General features: G+C 29.0%; 3 protein-coding genes and 1 long non-coding RNA gene across 9 annotated transcripts in view; 3 read left to right on the top strand and 1 right to left on the bottom strand.

The window, feature by feature from the left end:
• The first annotated feature begins 294 nt into the window (after positions 1-294).
• On the top strand, positions 295-4,828 carry LOC122633458 (venom protease-like). Its single transcript, XM_043821360.1, has 7 exons — positions 295-411; positions 1,793-1,916; positions 2,908-3,201; positions 3,700-4,002; positions 4,118-4,219; positions 4,333-4,484; positions 4,607-4,828. The coding sequence occupies exons 2-7, from the start codon at positions 1,844-1,846 to the stop codon at positions 4,760-4,762; spliced, it is 1,080 nt and encodes a 359-aa protein (XP_043677295.1). The 5' UTR covers positions 295-411; positions 1,793-1,843; the 3' UTR covers positions 4,763-4,828.
• A 351-nt stretch (positions 4,829-5,179) lies between these two features.
• On the top strand, positions 5,180-8,510 carry LOC122633459 (inorganic pyrophosphatase). Of its 2 annotated transcripts, none has more exons than XM_043821361.1 (8): positions 5,180-5,387; positions 6,179-6,414; positions 6,839-6,925; positions 7,005-7,068; positions 7,160-7,222; positions 7,305-7,518; positions 7,588-7,697; positions 7,846-8,012. In XM_043821361.1, the coding sequence occupies exons 1-8, from the start codon at positions 5,195-5,197 to the stop codon at positions 7,884-7,886; spliced, it is 1,008 nt and encodes a 335-aa protein (XP_043677296.1). In that variant the 5' UTR covers positions 5,180-5,194; the 3' UTR covers positions 7,887-8,012. The 2 variants fall into 2 exon arrangements, with proteins under 2 accessions (XP_043677296.1, XP_043677297.1); XM_043821362.1 differs by lacking the exon at positions 7,846-8,012 and adding an exon at positions 8,028-8,510 and having other exon boundaries at positions 5,195-5,387.
• On the bottom strand, positions 8,485-9,999 carry LOC122633461. Of its 5 annotated transcripts, none has more exons than XR_006328118.1 (3): positions 9,769-9,999; positions 9,509-9,587; positions 8,485-8,862 (listed from the first exon to the last, which is right to left on the bottom strand). It is a non-coding gene; the product is annotated as an uncharacterized LOC122633461 (long non-coding RNA). The 5 variants fall into 5 exon arrangements; XR_006328119.1 differs by having other exon boundaries at positions 9,513-9,587; positions 9,769-9,998; XR_006328116.1 differs by having other exon boundaries at positions 9,746-9,996.
• A 281-nt stretch (positions 10,000-10,280) lies between these two features.
• LOC122633456 (proteoglycan Cow) overlaps positions 10,281-21,039 on the top strand; it is a 138,979-nt gene continuing 128,220 nt past the window's right edge. Inside the window, exon 1 of the mRNA XM_043821357.1 lies at positions 10,281-10,929. Coding sequence (XP_043677292.1) covers positions 10,828-10,929 — 102 coding nt within the window. The 5' untranslated portion in view covers positions 10,281-10,827. The remainder of the gene's footprint in view (positions 10,930-21,039) is intronic.

Genomic DNA, 21,039 nt, shown 5'->3' with positions numbered 1-21,039 from the left:
ATTTTGTAGAAAGAAAAGAAACAAAAAAAAAAAAAGAACAAAGAAAGTAAAAGAAATATTTAAAAACAAAAGATAATTAATGTATATAATTACTATCATTATGTATAACTCGCGTTATATATATTAATCACTGAAATAATTTATCTTTCTGATAAATATATAATACGAAGAACTCGGAAAATAAATAATTATCTCCACTAATCCGTAACTGTAAAAGATAATGATTTACATTGTATAGTTCGTAAGTTACCACTTTAGTGTGAAGAAATAAATTAGTAGTACAACTGATAGTATTACTATATTCTAGCACTCTCCATCGAATATAAAGAGAGTGTTACCGTAACGTCGTGCAGTCTCTTAGCGGCATCATTGACGTACACTACGTGATTTCTTGTCTTAAGTTAGCGATCCGTGAGTGAAATGATCTTTATCGTTTCTTTTGTTTTTTTTTTTTTTCGTATCTCATTTTGCATTTTTTCATCGTTAACTATCGCGTAATTTGTTTTCTTATATACATATATATACGCGCGTATACGCACACGTACAGAAAAGTGACAATTAAAGATTTAATGTTAACTTTTAAACCAATGAAAGAAGAACTCTTATGTGTGTTGTTTCCTCTTGAAAATTAATTTTTTAATTCGTATTGTGTCATCGTGTATTTACGGTATAGTGACAAGCAACGCGTATTTCTATAGATCATTCCTGAATTCGTTTTATTCGATCATAATATCATTCTTTATGAATTAGTTTTATTTTGGTATTCATTTTCTTTTCTTTTTCTTTTTTCTTATTTCGATTCTTCATGATTACATCTTATAAGATATATGATTATTATTAATTACAACATCATGTATTCGTTAGTGCATTAATGTTTTATCGCAAAATTCGATAACACTCGTTCTCCGAACGAATTATCCCTTTTTTACAATCATTACCGTTGACATTGAATTAATATCACAGGAAGTAGCGGATGAAAAATGTAGTTCCATCAGTGAATTGTTATCATAATATAATATCGCAATAAGTATATTTATTTGCATGTGTCCAATGTCAAGAGTAACCAAGCAGAACTTTTTTTTCTTTCTTTCTCTGTTCCTCTCTCTCTCTCTCTCTCTCTCTCTCTTTTTTTTCTTTTTTTAAGAGTATTATTAAAGAGTTAAATTTACCACATGCGACGCATACGCGTTATATTGTATTGGATAATTATACTCGTAGTATTGTCATTGAATAATAAAAAGGTAAAGTGGCATCTATATTTTTCAATATTTCGTTTGGAGTGTTTTGCGTATTGATATGCGGAAGCGTAATCATTCTATTGACTATATATAAGAAACATTACATACAAGAAGAAGGAGACACTGAAAAAAAAAATATATATATATATATACAGGTATATATTAAAATTATCGATTACTTGTAAATTATTTTGATGAGAGAGAGAGAGAAAGAGAGAGAGAGAGAATAGATACGCACATACCTATGTCAATAAACATGAGCTATAACGAGTAAAAACATATATCATTAAATCTAAACCTGAACTGTCTGATAAACATACTTGTTAAAACTCTTCGAATGTATAATGAAATATTATAATTGACGGTCTAGTGTAATTATTATCAACGAAGAATCGGGCAGACGTTATATATAATATCTTTTCATCTATTTAATTTTTTTTTTTTTTATTTTTTCATCTTTTTTTTCCTTCAAAGAATCTTGTTTTCGAAATACGATCAAACAAACAAACAGAAAGAATGCGCGAATAATCAAGATCACCTGTATTTTGTTTCAGTATATGCTGTGATTCTTTTAAGAGAAGTAACATCGATAAGTATTTTTAAAAATGTGGACCGTTGGATCATTAATCAGTTTCCTTGGTCTTCTACAAATATTGCCGTATTACGTATCGGCTCAAGGTTCGTAATTCCATTAATGTTTCGCGAAATTCTTGAACATTTCGTTCTTGGAAAATTCCAACGTTTAGCCTTCACGCTATGATCATAGATTCTGAGTCCAATGTTAATGAAACATCTTCGTTCGATAGTTTGGTATTCAATGTGAATGGATCATTAATCAGTCGTATTCGATTTAAAGTAGAGGCAGCGCGAAATAAATGCATTTCTGCTTGTAGAATAAGAAAAAAAAAGAAAAAATTAAGAAACGAAAAAGGATAAAAGAAAAACGAGAAATGATTTTAACGATTTAGTCAGTCCATAACTCAACTTATTTTTTCGCAGAAGTTTGTCATTCGTCTGGAATGAAAGTTCGAACTATCAAGGTTTAAGTCTTTACATCGAGAAAGTTTACTGGTTGATTAAGGTCAACCAGCTGACTGTTTAAATTCTATTGAAATTCGTAGAATCATATTGATTATATAACTTCCGTTGAAATTTTGAAAGTACTCGAGTTATTCTTCCAACGCATATTTAATAATCGATTGCTTCTAACGATTGTTACGTCAGATATAATAAACACTTTGTAGATAATGTGATTTTAATGATTTTTTTATATGTTATTGTGTACAATGTAACTACGATAGTATAATGTATGGTACATTCGAAGAAACTAATTTATTGATTAGGCATGAACAATAAATTAATTTTTTTTTATCTTGCATTTTTTCTTTGTTTTCTTTTATATCTTGTTATTCGTATAGTAATAGATTTCTATCGTTTAACAACAGCTGTAAGAATTATTTATTACACAAATATTATATATTTGTAGAAAATAATAATAATGATGATAGATGATATATAAGTAGATGATATATGAGTTTATCATTCAGTTACGATCCTTAAAATCTTCAACGTAATCGAATGATTAATACATGAATAATTAGGAAAATTCTTATCAGACAATTAGAAATTTCTTTTATATTTTAATATAATCATTAATTGTTTTTTTTAGGTACACTGCCATGTGTCAATCCTTTGGGAGCCAATGGTATTTGCATAAATATTAAACAGTGTCAACCGTTGCTACAAATTTTGCAAGCACAGCGACCAGAAACGATCGACTTTTTAAGAGCTTCCGTGTGTGGTTTCGAAGGTAATGATCCACGTGTTTGTTGTCCTAACAATGATAATGACACTGATAACAAAGAAGTTAAAAATACATCTTATGGTCCTCTACAACCACCAATTTGTGGTACCAGTCATGGAGAACATAATAGAATCGTTGGCGGTATACCGGCAACATTGGGTATGTTAAGTTTTGAATATATATTACAATTATAGTAATATTTATTTATTAATTAACTATGTATATAATTATTAGAATCATTTTATATTATAATTAAAAATTTTATAGAAGTATGTAGCATATTATTAATACTGATAATATTATATATAATATTATAGTATTCGCATATGTATTATATATATATATTAGTATTATATATAATAGTATAATATATATAGCACTATCCTCTCTCTTTCTGATAATATTAGTATACTATAATAAACGAATTATAATGGAAAATAAATTGGTACCACTTATTAAAATTAGCGAATAAATCGATCGTATTGATTAGTATTAATTAATAATGAAATTATTGGTGTTATAAATTCTATTATAAATATATTAATACTTATTAAAGCTTTGTATTAATTGAGGAAAATTAGTTAGTAATTAAATTAGTAAAATTAATATTATAGATTTTCATAATATTATAATGACTTAATTTAATTATTTTATTAGGCAGTTGGCCATGGATAACAGCTTTAGGTTATCGCAATAAAAAAAATCAAGACATACCACGATTTCTTTGCGGTGGAACTTTAATTTCTACTCGACATGTTGTCACAGCCGGACATTGTGTTTATCAACGAAATAATTTATTTATGGCACGTCTCGGAGAATTGGATTTGAACAGTACCACAGATGGTGCTGATCCTATTGACATTTTAATCGAAAATAAAATTCTACATCCACAATACAATCCAACGAGTTACACTAACGATATTGCTATTATTAGATTAGCAGAAGATATTCCATTTTCACGTAAGTTTTGTGCGTGTATGTATAAAACGTAAAATAAATTGAAACGAAAAGAACCGATCGATTAGAAAGTAAGTAATATAATTAATTAATTAAATAAATAATTTTTATTTTATAGGAAATATTCATCCCATTTGTTTACCCGTTATCGAGCCATTAATTAATACCAATTTTGAAAATACCTTTCCTTTCATTGCTGGATGGGGATCAGTTTATTTCAGTAAGTATATTTATTTATTAATTTATTAATTTATTTTTTTTCTTATAAAAAATTAGATCAATTTGTGTGAAATATAAGAGATATCAATGGATAAACGTTATAAAATATTTCAGATGGCCCAACGAGTAGTCGTCTTTTAGAATTACAAATTCCTGTAGTGAAGCAAGATATATGTAAAGATTCATTTAAATCATTCACGAATGCGGTCATAGACAATCGTATTATATGTGCTGGTTTTGCTAGAGGTGGAAAAGATGCGTGCCAAGTAAGTAAATATACATTTGATTGCACACACAACACACGCACACACATATACACGTACACAAATAAATATTCTGCATTTTGCATTTACAAGACTAACGTGATTCTGAATAAATAATTGTTTAGGGTGACAGTGGTGGACCATTGATGTCTCCTTATAATAAAAGTTATTACCTCATTGGAGTTGTGTCTTATGGATATCGATGTGCAGAACCTGGCTACCCTGGAGTTTATACGAAAGTTTCCTCCTTCCTTGATTTCATCATAGAAAATTTAATATAATGATGATTATATTACAATGACCTTTCAGATCATATTGTACACATAATAAATCTCATTATTCAATTATGAAAGTAGATATTAATGTGTGTATATATATATTTATATTATTGATATTGTCTTTATATTATGTGTGCTTTATATAATTGATTTCAATGTGCGCGCCTAAAAACAATGTTCTGATTGGTCTAAGTCGCTTATAATGGATGAGTCATATATTTGTTAACACCGACATCAGATATCTCGCACTTTCTTTCTATGTCTCATGTTTTTGTATCGTTTTATTCAAATCTGTTAGAGTTAACATTAATGTACAAAGCAATATATTAATCATTTATAAAAATATAATATTTTTTACTATTGAATTCAAGAAAATTATCTTTTACCTTCATATTTATTTCTTCTAAGCATTCATAGATGTCAGGATTGATCAGAATGCCTTTGGTAACGTTGCACGTGTTACGTTCATTTTGTTTAAATAAGCTCACCATTCCATTGAGATTAGCAGCAACCGGCCATCTGGTTAGAACACGGAAGTGTGCTATTTATCAAGAATTCGCTAGAAAAATGTCTTACACATTCGTCGAGAGGGGTAGTTTGAACACGACAGATTATAGGATATATTTTAGTAAGTTATTAAAAACATAACCTCTTAATTCGATTTTCGGCGTTTTATGAATTTGATCTTTGATCGTAAAAGGTCGTGTGGCGGGCATACGAGTATATGTTCTTGCATGTCGCATTTAATTAATAATCTTTATCGTGTTCTCTAATTATATCGTTATTATTATTTTTTTTTGTAATTTCAAGTCATTCGTAATGTATTTGGTAGAAGATATTACAAATTCTATGAACTATCGACTTTTTTCTTTTTTTCTTTTTCTTTTAATACCGCTTATAATTTATTCTATGATGAATAATTTTTTGAATATTTTATTACTTCGATATAATTAGAATACTTTTTTGTACGTATACATTCTTGCTGTTTTAATTGTATTAGTTGTATATTTCGAGATTGACTTAAATGTCGTGCATTGACATTTAACCTTAGTGAAAGTAAAATGCTTTGAGAATCTGTTAAAGAAAACTATTTTGTTCGTTTAGGTCGTTTACGTATTGACTCATCTATTCGTTCCTCGGTATTTAACATTTAAATTAATCATTTTTTTATAAATTGTATAAATTAAATATAAATTAATATATAAATTAAATTATTTATGTAACTAGTAATTATATCTTTAATTGATAATTTTGTATTGCAAATTGGAATATATTTAGATGATAAAATGATATTAAAAATATTTACTGGAATCTTTTAGAAACAATATACAATTTCACAGATAAAATTATTGAATTTTGATAATTAAATAAAAATTCTAAAATATATAATCCTACAAGAAAACAATTTGGATATTACAGAGAATGAAGATGGACCGATTTCTCCCTTTCATGACATTCCTCTTTATGCTGATGAGACAAATAAGATTTTTAATATGATTGTTGAAATACCACGATGGACAAACGCAAAGATGGAGATAAGTCGTTCAGATCCTTTAAATCCTATTAAACAAGATACTAAAAAAGGAAAAGTAAGATACGTTGCAAATTGTTTTCCTCATCACGGTTATATATGGAATTATGGTGCTCTTCCTCAGGTATTATTTTATTTTATAAAAAAATAAGAAAAAAAAAAAAGTGAACAAATCATTTCAATACAACTACATAAAGTGATCTTATTTTCTATTAATGACTTTATCATCTTATACGTGCAGAAAGTATAGCATTTGATTTAATCTCAATTTTTAAATGTATATACTCTGTGTAGTAGTTATCATACTACACATATAGTGTTGATAGTTCAAGGACAAGAATTATCAAATGTCATTCTACTTATTTCTTACATCATACTGCTTCTTTTAACTATGAGATAAGCAATTTATTTCCATTCTTTTCTTTCTTCCTTTATTTGTTAAAGATCTATAGAAAATCATTTTATAATTATTTATTATAAAAGTCTTTATTATAAAAATAAGAAATAAGTATATAATTAGAGTTTTATATTTTATATTGCAATTCTAGACATGGGAAAATCCAGATGTATTAGATGAAGCAACTGGATGCAAAGGAGACAATGATCCAATTGATGTTCTTGAAATAGGTTATAAAGTAAGAAAATGATTGTTTTATAAAATTATATGTAGTATAGTTCTCATTTAATACTTAACAAATGATTTTATTAACACAGGTTGCTAATAGAGGTGAAGTTTTAAATGTCAAAGTACTTGGAGCTATTGCTCTTATTGATGAAGGTAATAATATACTTTCTTTTAGTTTTAACAAAACAATTCAAGTTACTTATTGTCTTTGTAAAATATCGATATTTCAACAATATTGTTGCAGGAGAAACTGATTGGAAGATTATTGTGATAGATGTAAATGATCCTTTAGCAGATCATATAAATGGTAAATATAATTTTTGTGAACAACTCAAGTTTACTTTTGTCCTTGATAAAAATCTTATTAAGAAATTAATCTATCTCTTCAGATGTAAGCGATATAGAAAAGCATTTTCCTGGCTTAATGAAAGCTACTATTGAATGGTTCAAAATTTATAAAATTCCTGATGGTAAGCCAGAAAATCAATTTGCCTTTAATGGTGAAGCTAAATCAAAAGATTTTGCGTTACGTATTATCGAAGAAGTAAATCAACATTGGCAATGTCTTATTAAAAAAGATTCTCTTACTAATGGAATCTCATGGTTAGTAAACACAGATAAAAACTTAGATGGTTATAGAAAATATAACAATATAATCGTTTCTATTTGTAGTATAAATGTAACCATAGAGGGTTGTTCACATAAAATATCTTTAAATGATGCTGAAGAGATAGTGGAGAAAGCTCCAAAAAAAGCAGAGCCACAAGTTATAGATTCTATTGGTAAGATTCAAAAAAACCTATTAAATATATATATTATTACACATTATTATGTATCGTATATAAGTATGAAAGGTTTACAATATATATACTTCCTATTTTTTTATCATATACATTTTTTTTCCTTATTTAACAAAATTATTTTTTTCAGTTAACAAAATTTTCTTCTTTCCTCTGCTACATAAGTTATAATCATCTAATAACTCAATTGATTAACAATGTTTAACATTGAATCTTATTATTAAAACAACATTCAATATTAATTTGATTATCATTATTTATATGTAAAACATTTATTAAAATTTTATTTACCTAATACTTTTTTGATTTCAGTCAATAAGTGGCATTATATTCATCTTAAATGAAGATAAATGGATATTATATATCACAGCAAATTATCATCCGCACTGATATGCTCTATTTGCTGGCAATTGATAGAGCAATTTCCTACTTTTCATTTTTACACTAAATTCATGCATTACAATTATCTATATATTCTCACTAGTTATAGGTAGTATTTAATATTATTAGCTATTTCTGCAGTACTATAGTAATAAAACGTGCAACATACTAAATTCAATATTTTGAAATCAACAAAGAAATACATAAATTCAATGTTTAAAAATATAGTAAGAATTAATATTAACATTATCGTCACACATATACATAAACAATGAAATTATAAAAACAGCACGATATCTTTGCTACAGCACTGCATGATTACTAACGTTTTCACTTTGAAAACAAGCCTCATATTGTAACAGGTTGTGATATACTTACACAAAGTAGCTGAGTAAAGGGTTCTATTAGATGAAAGCATGTGTTTATTTTCCTTGAACAATTTCTAAATATAATAAACACATTCTCTTTATACAAGTATAATTTCTTCAAATTCATGGTTATATTTCGATATTCTATATTTCAATATTCCTATTCGTCAACATCAGAGATTCAAATTCAAACTAAAGTTTTATGATACATGTCATTTTAAAGATAGTACTTTATAGCGATATTACGTTCTTACTTTTGCCGATCTTGTCGATGTTCGTCGAAAGCTCGTAGTACTTGCCCGTTTGCATTCCGTGAGAAGTGCTCTCCAAGGAGACATTCGCATTCGTTTTGAAGTTTAGTTGTACGTACTTTACGACCTATTGCCCATCCTTCTTTTCTACAGGAATTCGGACGAGATATATATATATATATATATACATACACAGTAGTGATAAATAATAAAATTCTTAAAGAGGTTAGGAAGGTTCTTACTAAATTGTTTACTTCTACCACGGAGATAATCAATCGAGTAATAAGGAGAAACTGAAAACAATGGAGATGGAGACGTGATATATGTTTCTTACCGAAGAGGTGGGGGGCGAATGGAGATGAGTGGCGGCCGAGTCGGAGAGGGGGAAAGAGAAAGAGAGAGAGAGAGAGAGAGAGAGATAGAGGGAGAGAGAGAGATAGAGGGAGAGAGAGAGATAGAGAGAGAGGGAAATAGAGTGAGAAGGAGAAGAGGTTAGTTCTTTTGAAGAGAGAAACTTAAAATAGTTATGCCAGACGTAGTAAATCGTCGCGCTGTGTAGTTAAATTTAAAAAAAGGTCAGACTCTTCTACACGAAATAACGTTCTACTTCGCCGTTTCTCAAGGAAAGAAAATTTATTTTGCAAAGGAAACATTCGCATGACGTGTATTCTGGATCTCAGTCCCGTGGGAAACGTTCATACGCCTTTTTTACGAAAAACAACGGAGACAAGATGTAGTACGATAGGTATACGGTAAGGTACATAAGAAGATAGATTACAATGTACATACGTACTCACATACGTATCCCGTTTAAAATGGAAAGTTGTTCTTACATCGTTCAGTGCCAAGACGAATACGATTGATCTTAAATTCTGTAAGAAAATGAACGCTTCGGTAACGTAAAATGTTTCTTCGTGTAACGTATGCGTTGTATCTGTATGTGTTACTTCATTATTAAATAAAAACAAAACAAAAATAATAATAATAATAATAATAATAATAAAAAAAAAAAAGAACATATATTTTATACCTAAAGATTTATAATATCTCTACCATCGTCCATCTTCTGTCTATCTGTCTGTCTTTGTCGGTGGTTGTAAACGTTAGACTGCTGGTACCGATCATATCTCTCGAGGCTGTTAAAAAGAAGAAACAAAAGAAGTGAAGTAGGTAGGTAAAATAGGTGAGAGGGGGGCAGGGAGGGGAGAGGGGGAGGGAGGACGAAGTCACAGGTTGGCAGGTACTACTTTTGGGTCGTGCGTGAGCGCAGGAAAGAGTTCCTGCGTTCCTGCCGAATTCTCTGCTTTTCTTTCTCTCTCTCTCTCTCTCTCTCTATATATATATATATATATATATCTCCATACATACGTACAAACATACGTATATGTATATATATCTTTCTCCCTCTATTTTCGCGCGCGCGCGCATACACCTTCTCTCCTTCTTTCCCTCAGGTAAATCGAGCAGGTGGAGGTATTGACTACCGCGGCAACGTAGGTCCCGAGCGCGCTCGCGCGTTTCTCTTCATTCTCTTTCGGAACGAAAACCGTTGAGAGACCTACAGAGAAAGAGGAAGAGAGAGAGTAGAAGACAAGGATTCGAGTTCGTATAAATCGGAGAAGGATAGAACGAACGTTAAACCGAGCACAACGCGGAGTGGTTCTTCGGTTTGCCCCCACCATTTCGCGGCGACGCGAGCCGACCAATCAGAGAACGCGTTGCCGCCGTAGCACAGCCGTATCGCGGTGGCGTCGTCGTCGTCGTCGTTCCGACAGGCGCAGTCACAATTCCTTCGACCGTCGAGCGCAACGTTTCCGCTTTGCGCGTGGACGGTACCGAAGTGAACAAAGATATTCTGTTAAGCGCGCGATCAGTTTGCAACAGCTTTCTTATTGGTGATAATATTTCGCGTTTAACGACGACGAATATTTGAATTCTCTCGTTCGTTCGTTCATCCGTCGTTCGTTTCTTCGTTCATTCGTTCGTTCGTTTACGCGTTTCGTGGTAAGTGCTGTTTCTTCGAGGGATTGTTTGTCCTTCTGTCAGTAAGGAAGGAAGGAAGGAAGGAAGGAAGGAAGGAAGTAGGAAATAAAGAGAAGAAGAAGACAAACCATGAGATTTTCTTGGTTATTCCCGGCAACGGTACTTCTCGTCCTTGTCACCGGAGCGAAATGCAAACGAAAATTTGACGGTGACTTTGAATTCGACGAAGAGGTAAGTTTTACTTTGTTATATTTTAATTTTTATTTGTTATATCTCGTCTATCGAGAAGAAAAATAGTTTCTTTCTTTCTTTCCTTTTCTTTTTTCTTTTTTTGATAAATAGAATAATGTCGATATAATCCGACCAAACGATACATTACGAATTTTATTGCGTTCTTCGTCAAAATGATTCTCTAACGACGCAATCATATCGCCCGCCTTTTTTTCTTCCGTCATATTGTTTTCTCGTCGTTCTTTTCTTTCTCGTACACGTATATGCGTATGTATAATATATGTTTTTCTATATTTCTACGTCCTACGACGATTTATTTAGGTTAAACTTTTTCTTTTGATTTCAAACAGCTTTTTTTTTTTTTTTTTTACCACGAGGGTAATATTTACGTTTAGATTTTAAGATGCTTTTTTTTTTCCCCCGATATAAACGAACGTTACAGGACACGTAATCGTGTTTATAACTTTTTTTTTCTCTTGTAGGTTATATCAATAATTTAATTAGTTTCTTTGTAAACTGTATTCGTTATGACTAAGCTTTATTTATCTTTAATCCGAACATAACATCTTACATATGTATATGATAACAAATTGAATAGGATTAGTAAGTATATTAATCGAACGTCGTTAATTTTATAACGATGTTTTTGATTGGTCGTCGCGTAAAGGTATCTAATGAAAATATCCAATCGTAGAACTGGTTCATTATCTCAAACGAGTAGTACACAGATACTTTTAAGTTCGTCTAGTTAACTGGATCATCGATTTAAATAATACATGTTATTGATATTTAATTGTTTATTTTCCTATTTGCATAGCTTTCACGTTAACGTGTATGCATATGTACATATATACATTTTACTATATGTATATATATATATATATATATATATATATATATATATATATACGTACGTATGTACGTACGTATGTATGTACGTATATCGGTATAGTAAATTTGTACACATATGGCGTATATAAACGTAATACATAATTTGTAAACAACGTTAAATAGATAGAAACTATCCTTTGATATTTTCCCTTGGTGAAAGGATAGTACGTACAAATCGATAGAATCACTCTGATCAATTACACATTGAATTTCCTTTTGCTGATAATTTGTTCGTAATTAACAAATATATTCGTAATTATATCTATTTGCAATGGACATTAGATATTTAAAATTATTGAGAAAATATATACAGATACAGACACACACTGTGTGAGGTTTATATTTGAAAGAAATTTGATATAAAGTTTTCTTATTTACATAACCTTATCTTCTCGTTTCTTTTTTATGAGCATAATATCACAAAGAAATAACTATAACAATACGAAATCGTTTTAATAATAATTAATAATTAATTTATTACGATGTAGGAAACTGCACTATAACTATATAAAAATATACTAAGTGAAACTAATTAAGTTTAGTGAAATTATACTATTATTTCCATTTAGAAATACAAAGAAATTCGTAAACCTACATGCATATATTTTTCTAATATATTAACTATTATTAATTAAAGAAATAAAATACAATTCTTTACATAATAAATAATATAAATCTCCGTAATATAAAATAATTATTAATCGTTAGTAAAAATCGTACTATAACATACGTCTATGAATATTATCTGCGATACTTTTTAAATGAAAATAATAATATTCTTTAGTTTTTCATTTTTATATAATAATAGTTATAATAACATTCGTTATCATACATACATATATACATATATATCTATATGTAATATATAACAAATAGCGTAATAGGTGTTAACTCTAGTTACAACGTCTTTCAAATCAATATTCATTCTGATAGAATTCTACAATTGTGCGTCGTTGATCGTTCTCTTTCGAAAATACATACATACGTATCTATGCACATATATGCTACATGCATATATATATATATATATATTTCATCTATACATACATGCATACGTATGTACGTCGCATTACGGCTGGCCAACTCGAACTTTCCACGATTGTTCCGAAAAGCTCGAATTGTCATTGTCAGAGGGAAAGCTTCGATCTCTGCCGAATTGAAAGTTCGAAACAAACTGACAAGGAACCCGATCAACCAACTAACCAACCAGTCAACCGACCAACCAACCAACCAACCAACCAACCAACCAACCAACCATTGGTTAGATGAAATCGCCGGAAGATGTAAATAGCGATTTCTTTTTTTTTTCCTCCCCTATATATTTTTTGCACGGTTGATCTTTGTTACAATTATTTTCAGATTTCACACACACAGACACGCACACGCACACGCTGCTACAAAATGAATTATTTTTTATTTATTATTTTCTTTTCGTTTCTTTCTATAAAAGAAAAGAAAAGAAAAGAAAAGAAAAAGAGCATTTGTTTGAAGTCTTAAGCGAAGTAAGAGAATTGACGTAATAATGTCTGCTGTAGTAAGTACTTATATATCGATTGTTCGGTCCTGTAATAGAAAAGAATCAGTTATCTATTCGTGGAATAAATATTATCGTGACCCACTGCGACGTTTTCATTGTCTATACGTGGATGTTTCTTTTTCTTTTTTTGTTCTTTCTTTCCTCTCTCGCCCCCATCTCTTCATTACCACCCCAAGTCACGTCTAATATTAGTTGTATTGTTTTTAGCACGTTTCAATACGTTCGTTAGAATTCTCGTCTTTTTGTTACGCAAATCGATAGGATTCTTTATATCGGTTTTTACCGACAATTATGAGATAAATCAGTGATACTTTTTCTTTCTTCTTCTTCTTCTTCTTCTTCTTTTTTTTATTTTTATCGAAATATATTTAGAATTATTTAATATATGTCGGTAGTTATTTTTAAATTATCTATATATTATAATAATTGATACAGGAGATTTGTAATTATTGAATAAGAAATTTCGATATCGTATATATCTCGCCGAAAGAGATACGAAATGTGTCTTTATTTTATTTTATTTTATTTTTCAAATAAACTTTTTAGATCACGAATTATTAAAATTATATTTATAAATTTTGTAACGTGTAATTGATCAATGAGGTTTGTAGAAATTCAGTGTATGAAACAAAGTTTTATGTATTTTTTGTTATGGATAGTGACAAAAAAAAAAAAAAAGAAATAAATGGATTAGTTTCCAGTCAATTAAGAATTCAAGGATACATATTCAAACAGGATTTCATAGGTCCATCGTGTTCTTTATCAGACCTTTCGATTTACAATCGATGTATGTTTCATTCCAAAGGCAAAAGCATCGATTAACTTTTCCCACATGTTCGTGATATGCAACCGCATCTCGTGGAATAATTACAGTAACACGAGTATCGATAATCACCAATCAACGAGTATTTGATATTACTATACCAACACGAATGTTTAGAGTTCCTGTTATTGAAATATTTTCTTTATATATTTATTTATTTATTTATTTATTTATTTATTTATTTATTTATTCTTACGAATGATTTTAGATGATTTCAGATTATATGTGCGGAGTGTAACAATTAATTGAATCAAGCTTTATATAAGTCTTATATTTATACCTTATTGTCAAATCAAGTTTGACTTGATTTTCGAGATATTCTTGTAACTCGAGATTATGTTTAATTAATTCAATTTCTTTTTATAGGTAATTAATTCCTTTATATATATATATATATATATATATATATATACATATATATACACACACACACACATACATTGGATCATTGAGAATAGCTTCGTAAAATTTCGTTAAATTTAGTATCATTTTGTATGAGTCCGTAGCAATCTCGTATAAATTCCTACGATTTTCTTCAAAATATTTCTTTATCTTAATATTATTTTTACGAATGATTTGATATATTTGCAATTATATCCTCACAATTTTCCTTATAATTTAATCTCCTATTACTAAAAATAAAATCATTTAAATATGAATTGTAATTAAACGAATAAAGCTTTTTATACATTTTAACTTGATTTTAGAGATATTCTCGTAACTCGAGATTGAGTTGGAGATTAAATTTCTTTCTTTTCTTTTTTTTTTTTTTCTTATGTTAAACATATTTAGATCGGATCGTTGAGATTAACTATATTTAGCATGAACTCGTAGGAACGTATACGTTTCTTAAGTAAATTTTCTTATTCGTTTTTTTTTTCTTGATGAGAAGAAGGGTAGATGGAGAACGAGAAAGAGATGGAGAACGAATGAAAAAATATCTTCATTGGATATACACATACGTAGCTACTATTAAAATTTTTGTTGAAATCGTAACTTTCATAGTACAAGTTCGTAAAGATTCTCTTTTTAGAAATTATCCGAAGAGAAACGTTCGCTTTTGTTAAAATATTTCAGGACGTTCTTTTCGACTTTGTCACGCGAATATAACGTCTATGTATATATATGTGTATATATATATATGTATGTATGTGTGTATGTATATATGTATTTAGATGTCTATGCATCATTCACGTGTACTCGACCGTGCGTGTATTTGAGGGATTTAAATCGAGGACATCGTGGCAAGAAGTTTATTTATATTTATATATTCCTGTGAAAGTTAATCGACGATCGAATATTTTCTTTTCGTATAAAGTAAAAGTCTACATTTCAATTCTTGATTTAGATTCTTTACGTAAAATTTTTAACCCTTAAAAATATCTACTCTTGTATTTTCTATTGCATAATTATATATATTAACTTGTGCAATATTAATCAATATTGATATGTGCAAATAATTTCGAGATTTTTTTTTTTTTATTTTGTTAAAATTTGTCCGATAAAGATTATAATTTAGTATAATTTCGTATGGCATTTTTATTCTAGAAAAGTATGATTTTTTATAATATTATACTATTATGATATAAATGGAATAGTATGATATAGTATATACATTTTAGTATATTATGTTACAATATTTTACATTAATATACTATTCTACTGTACTTTTTCAGTATAATAATATTATATTATTTATAGAGAATTATAAAACAATATTTTTGTCCCCCAAAAAATGCTATTACTATAAACTAAATCATAAATTACATTATACGCATACATTACGAATACCATGCAACTAAATTAATTAAGAAATAAACTAACTGTACTAAGAACTAAATTATAAGTCATGCTTTATAATATAATATCTTATTACGAAAATTTAATTACTTTAGTTCAGTTATTGGTTCACAAAAAAAGAAAAAAATTAAATCAATGAATATATTCGTGATTTAATTGATGTAATAATACAATTAAATACAATATCAAAAAGACACTATATACAATAATATAATAGTACATATTCTTTGAAGAAAAAGATTACGTTAAAAAATATTTCAGTTTAACTTTTTAGAATAATTTAATTTTTTTTTTTTTTTTAATGTAGTTTCATTGAAAAGAAAAAAGAAAAGAAAAGAAAAGAATATTACCTATAATAAATCAAGAATAATCTATTATAATCTGTTAGAAGATAAGAAATCACGAAAGTTTTATAAGCAATCATGAGAGTAGAATGATTGCATTCTGGTGCATTGCAGCAATAGCAAAGGCAGGTGAGGTAAATCGAAGCGGATCGTGGCAGGTGGTAGGAATCTCGGGAATGTCGACTGACACCTCTGGTAACATTTGCCAACTCTCGTCTTGTCACATCCATTCGACTTACGATCCTACCTCCTACTTTCGCGCTACGATCTTCCTCGGTTTATTGTTTACGAGCTTCGGTTAAGTGCATGTAAGAGGAGATGCATCGCGAGAATGAGATTGTTTCAAGACTTACTTGCAATGTTTATGTACTTTATCACTTACCTATATTCTCTTCTCTGTCTTCCATGTATATGTGTATATAATATATGTATATATATATATATATATATATGAATGTACGTACATATATGTATAGGTATATATATTTTATTCTTGTCATCAGTCTTTAAATATATATGTTATGAAATTATAATGTATTAACGTTTAACGTTATGTAGATTATGTATGGAACATAATGTATAATATTAATAATTTTGATTTTTTATCGAGTTTTCTACAAAGTAATTTAATTACTTTGTAATATAGGTGTATAAAATGTATCTTTCTTTTCTTTTTCTTTTTTTTTTAATAATATTTTCCATTTTTTCTCCTTTTTTTTTTTTTTTGAGATATTATCAACGAGGAGGAGTTGTTTTGAATATTGTTCAAGTAATTTTGAATAAATATTTTTGATATGAATTATGCGGTAAGAGATTAGTATTTAAAACACGTATATTGTATTATTTGATATATAATATTGTTAATATTGTAATATACTTATACTATATATACAAACGTACAAACACTATACTATATTATAATATATTTGCTATTTATAGTATTATAAACACAATAATGATTATACATATATATATATATATATAATTATTATTAATACTAGTAATAGTAAATAATATAATTTATAGTATATGTATTAACATTAGAGAAAGAGAGAAATACATTAGCATAATACTAATAACATTATTATATATTTGATAATATTTTCGCAAGACATTATAAAAAATCATAGAATTTATGGCACAAACATTTCCATCAATTTCACATTGCTAGATATATATTACGTTACGTTAGTACATGCAATTAAAGAATGATTCATACGTTAGTAATTCGTGTCTTGAGCTTCGATTACCTTTTCAACCTATCTACCTACCCCATCGTAATTTATCTAAGAAAAGCAAAAAGAAAAAAATGTATGCCTCACCTACGTCCACCCACGCTTTAACTCAAGGTAATATTCTCTATGAATAAGAGAATAAGATAGATATAGAAGCTATGGAAGAATTTCCCTGTATTTATTTACATACATACATACATACATACATACATACATACATACATACATACATACATATATATATATCTTCTTCGATAAATAAACAAATACACGACGCTTCATCCACCTTGAAATTATTATTGTGTGTGGATAGATTATAGTGTATATTATTATGTTGATCCTTCCAGAGGAGACTTACTTTTAGGGACAATGGAAAATATCAAGGACAAACTTTGTGTTGTGTGTGTGAGAGAAAGAGAGAGAAAGAGAGAGAACGACTGACTGCATTTTAAAACAGTCGTCTCTTTGCTAGTATTGCCGTGCGGTGACAATGGCCTTTTGTAACTTTTATGCGATAGACTGAATTATTAAATTCCAGTACGATGACTATGAGCGATGAAAGGGAAGGGGAAAGATAGAAAGATAGAGGGAGGAAGAGGAGGGAGTTGGATGGATCGGACCGTAGGGAGGAGGGAGTAGGAGTCTGCGTTCTTTCGAGTCGTATCCTTGAATTATCCCGTCGCCGATTGAGTCTGCCTTTTTTCGGCAGTGCTCTGCAGTAAAGAGGAAGACAAGGAAAAAGATATATATATATATATATATATATATATATATATACACAAAGAGAATGAGAGAGAGTGAGAGAGAGAGGAAACAAAAGGAGGAGATGGAAAGAAAGAAAGAAAGAAAAGAAAGGAGAAGGCTTCGTCTTCCGCCTGCACTGCGGCTCGCATGAATATTAGAATGGACCACCATGACGACGACTATACGGACGATGTAGCATTGAAAAGAAATTATTTATATATATATATATATATATATGTTGTTTTCTCGTGAAAGTTTTATTTATAAAATAAATTCGTTTTTCATATGTAATAATACATTGGTTAATATATCATGGAATTCATTTATAATTAGTAGTTACTCGTTGAAGATTTTTACTTTGTTAATTTTATTAGAAATTTTGTTTGATATATGTATATAGATCATGATCATTTTTTTTTTTTTTTGATCTTATTTTTGGATCTATAGAATAAAATGTTAGTATGTGTTAATAATGTTTACATGCATTGATATAATATGACAAATTAATCTAAAAGCAAGCAATTTTTTGGCAGATAAGAGATACAGGAATAATTCATTATCGTACTTTTTATATTAGCTTTATTACTCATTACAAAGTTTTACTCTTGTTATATAGTAAATGTCATCAAAGAAATCTTTGCAACTTTTTAAATGGAGTCTGAAAAATTGAGTTGAAGTCATCATCCATCGGGGATCTTCTTGGGTCACGTGTTAAATAATGAAGTAGTTACTTACGGAGACTTTCTGAAGTCAACAGATTCTCTATCCATTTGTTTATCATATATTCTATGGTAAATTCTCGGTGATACATTTTCAATATTTATTTCAATACTACAAAAAAAAAAAGAAATATATATATATATATATGTATATTTTAATACGATTTAATTTTCATAATATTCAGTCATCATTATTTAGTTCTTATTATTTTCAACGTTACAAATTATTAACATCGTTTTATATTTTTTATTATAGAATAGGATCGCGAGAAGATAAAATTGAACACATATTATATACAATAGTAATAACAACAACAATATTAATAATAATAATTAATGTATATCGATGGCTTGAAATTATTGAAAAAATATGTGAAGATATTTAAAAAAGAGAAATCACTTTAATGAAACGTTTGATCGATTTTATCGAGTTTCTTAGATAACAGGAAATCCTTAGGTCAGTATTACTCGCGACAAGTATTAAATCGCCAAAGGCATCGGTAGTGTGTTTCCACCATTGAACTTTCGTGATGGTGGTTGAGTCCTTTTGTCGGCAGGTTGGACATGTCGATTTGCTGTTGTCTCCTCGGGCAATCAATAGTTCTCCAATTTTCCAAAGACAAGTAGTCGTCGTCTTCGTCGTCATCGTCTTCGTCGTCGTCTCCGTGGTGTCGCGTAGTTCCAAACAGATATTGCCTTCGTGATATTCGATTGTGCGATGTGTCCGGAAGAAGAATAGGTTGTTACTGTGAAATTAGTATTGCCCAGGCAATACCCACGTCTTCCGTTTCTCAAAGTTTCATCTATCGGTGGTTAGACGAATTTATCGACCTAGATTCTTGTACATCTTATAGATATTCTTTATTCCATAGTTTCTTATTACTCATTTCGTTTCTTGTCGTTTCGTTTTTCCTTTTTCTATTTTTCTTTTTTTCTTTTTTCGATAGTACAATATTATTCTTCAAATATCATAGCTCGACTAATTAATTGTAATGCGATGAGGTGCTGTATATTATCTTAAAATTCAAGAATATTAAAGCATGATAGATAGATAGATAGATAGATTTGTTTTATTTTTGATTCTTTCTCTTTTTCTTTTTCTTTCAATAATTATTTATTTTTTTCTTTTTAATTATATCTTTCCATTAAGTATTATAATACTATTGTGATATGTTCTATTATATTTTTATATTACATTATTATAATAGTATATTCGACTGTTATAATACGACTGTTATTTTACGATTATTGTTTGACGAGTTTTAATAATAATAATAATAATAATAATAATAGAATTCTTTATAACGTAGATTCATATACGGATTTATATATGTACTCTATAACATAATTTCAAAATTGTAATTAATGTTAGTATAACATAGCAACGAGAAAAGGGTTCATATTAAATAGTATACAAGGAATTCTAATATAACCACTTTAAATATCTCTGTTGATTTTGATGATGTAGAAATATATTCGAGGACGAAGTTTCATCGTTCGTAGAGAAAACAAAAAACTACAATGATATGGAAATAGTATAATCTAATATGACTCATATAACACGGAACGTATCTCCCATGTATAGAAGTACTACCGCTGTAATTCGACTCCACGATTCGAGATTACATTGGAACGTTCGTTATATAATATACCCATATATACATATAATATACATATATATATATACATACATACATACATACATACACATATATATATGAATAAGAAGAATCATTTTCACGATGATATAAGAAACGTAAAGTTTGTTAATTTGTTTCGCCGTACTTCCAAGTGAAATTACTAGCGACCCGATTGTTAAATTAATCCCATGGGAGAGGAGAAGCTTTTGGCTCCTGCACGTAATCACAATCCTGGATCTACTTTACATCGAAGCTTCGCACAAAACGATCGAGAAACTCAGCGGAAAGTTTCATCTCGGCCGTGTAATCTCCGAGCAGCGTGAAATCTACGAGGGCAACTTTGCAAGAGAGAAAGAGAAAGAGAGAGAGAGAGAGAG

This window comes from Vespula pensylvanica, chromosome 12 (genome assembly GCF_014466175.1).
Source record: "Vespula pensylvanica isolate Volc-1 chromosome 12, ASM1446617v1, whole genome shotgun sequence".
In the NCBI taxonomy this organism is placed as follows: Eukaryota; Metazoa; Arthropoda; class Insecta; order Hymenoptera; family Vespidae; genus Vespula; species Vespula pensylvanica.
This window is presented reverse-complemented; position numbering and strand designations above follow the sequence as displayed.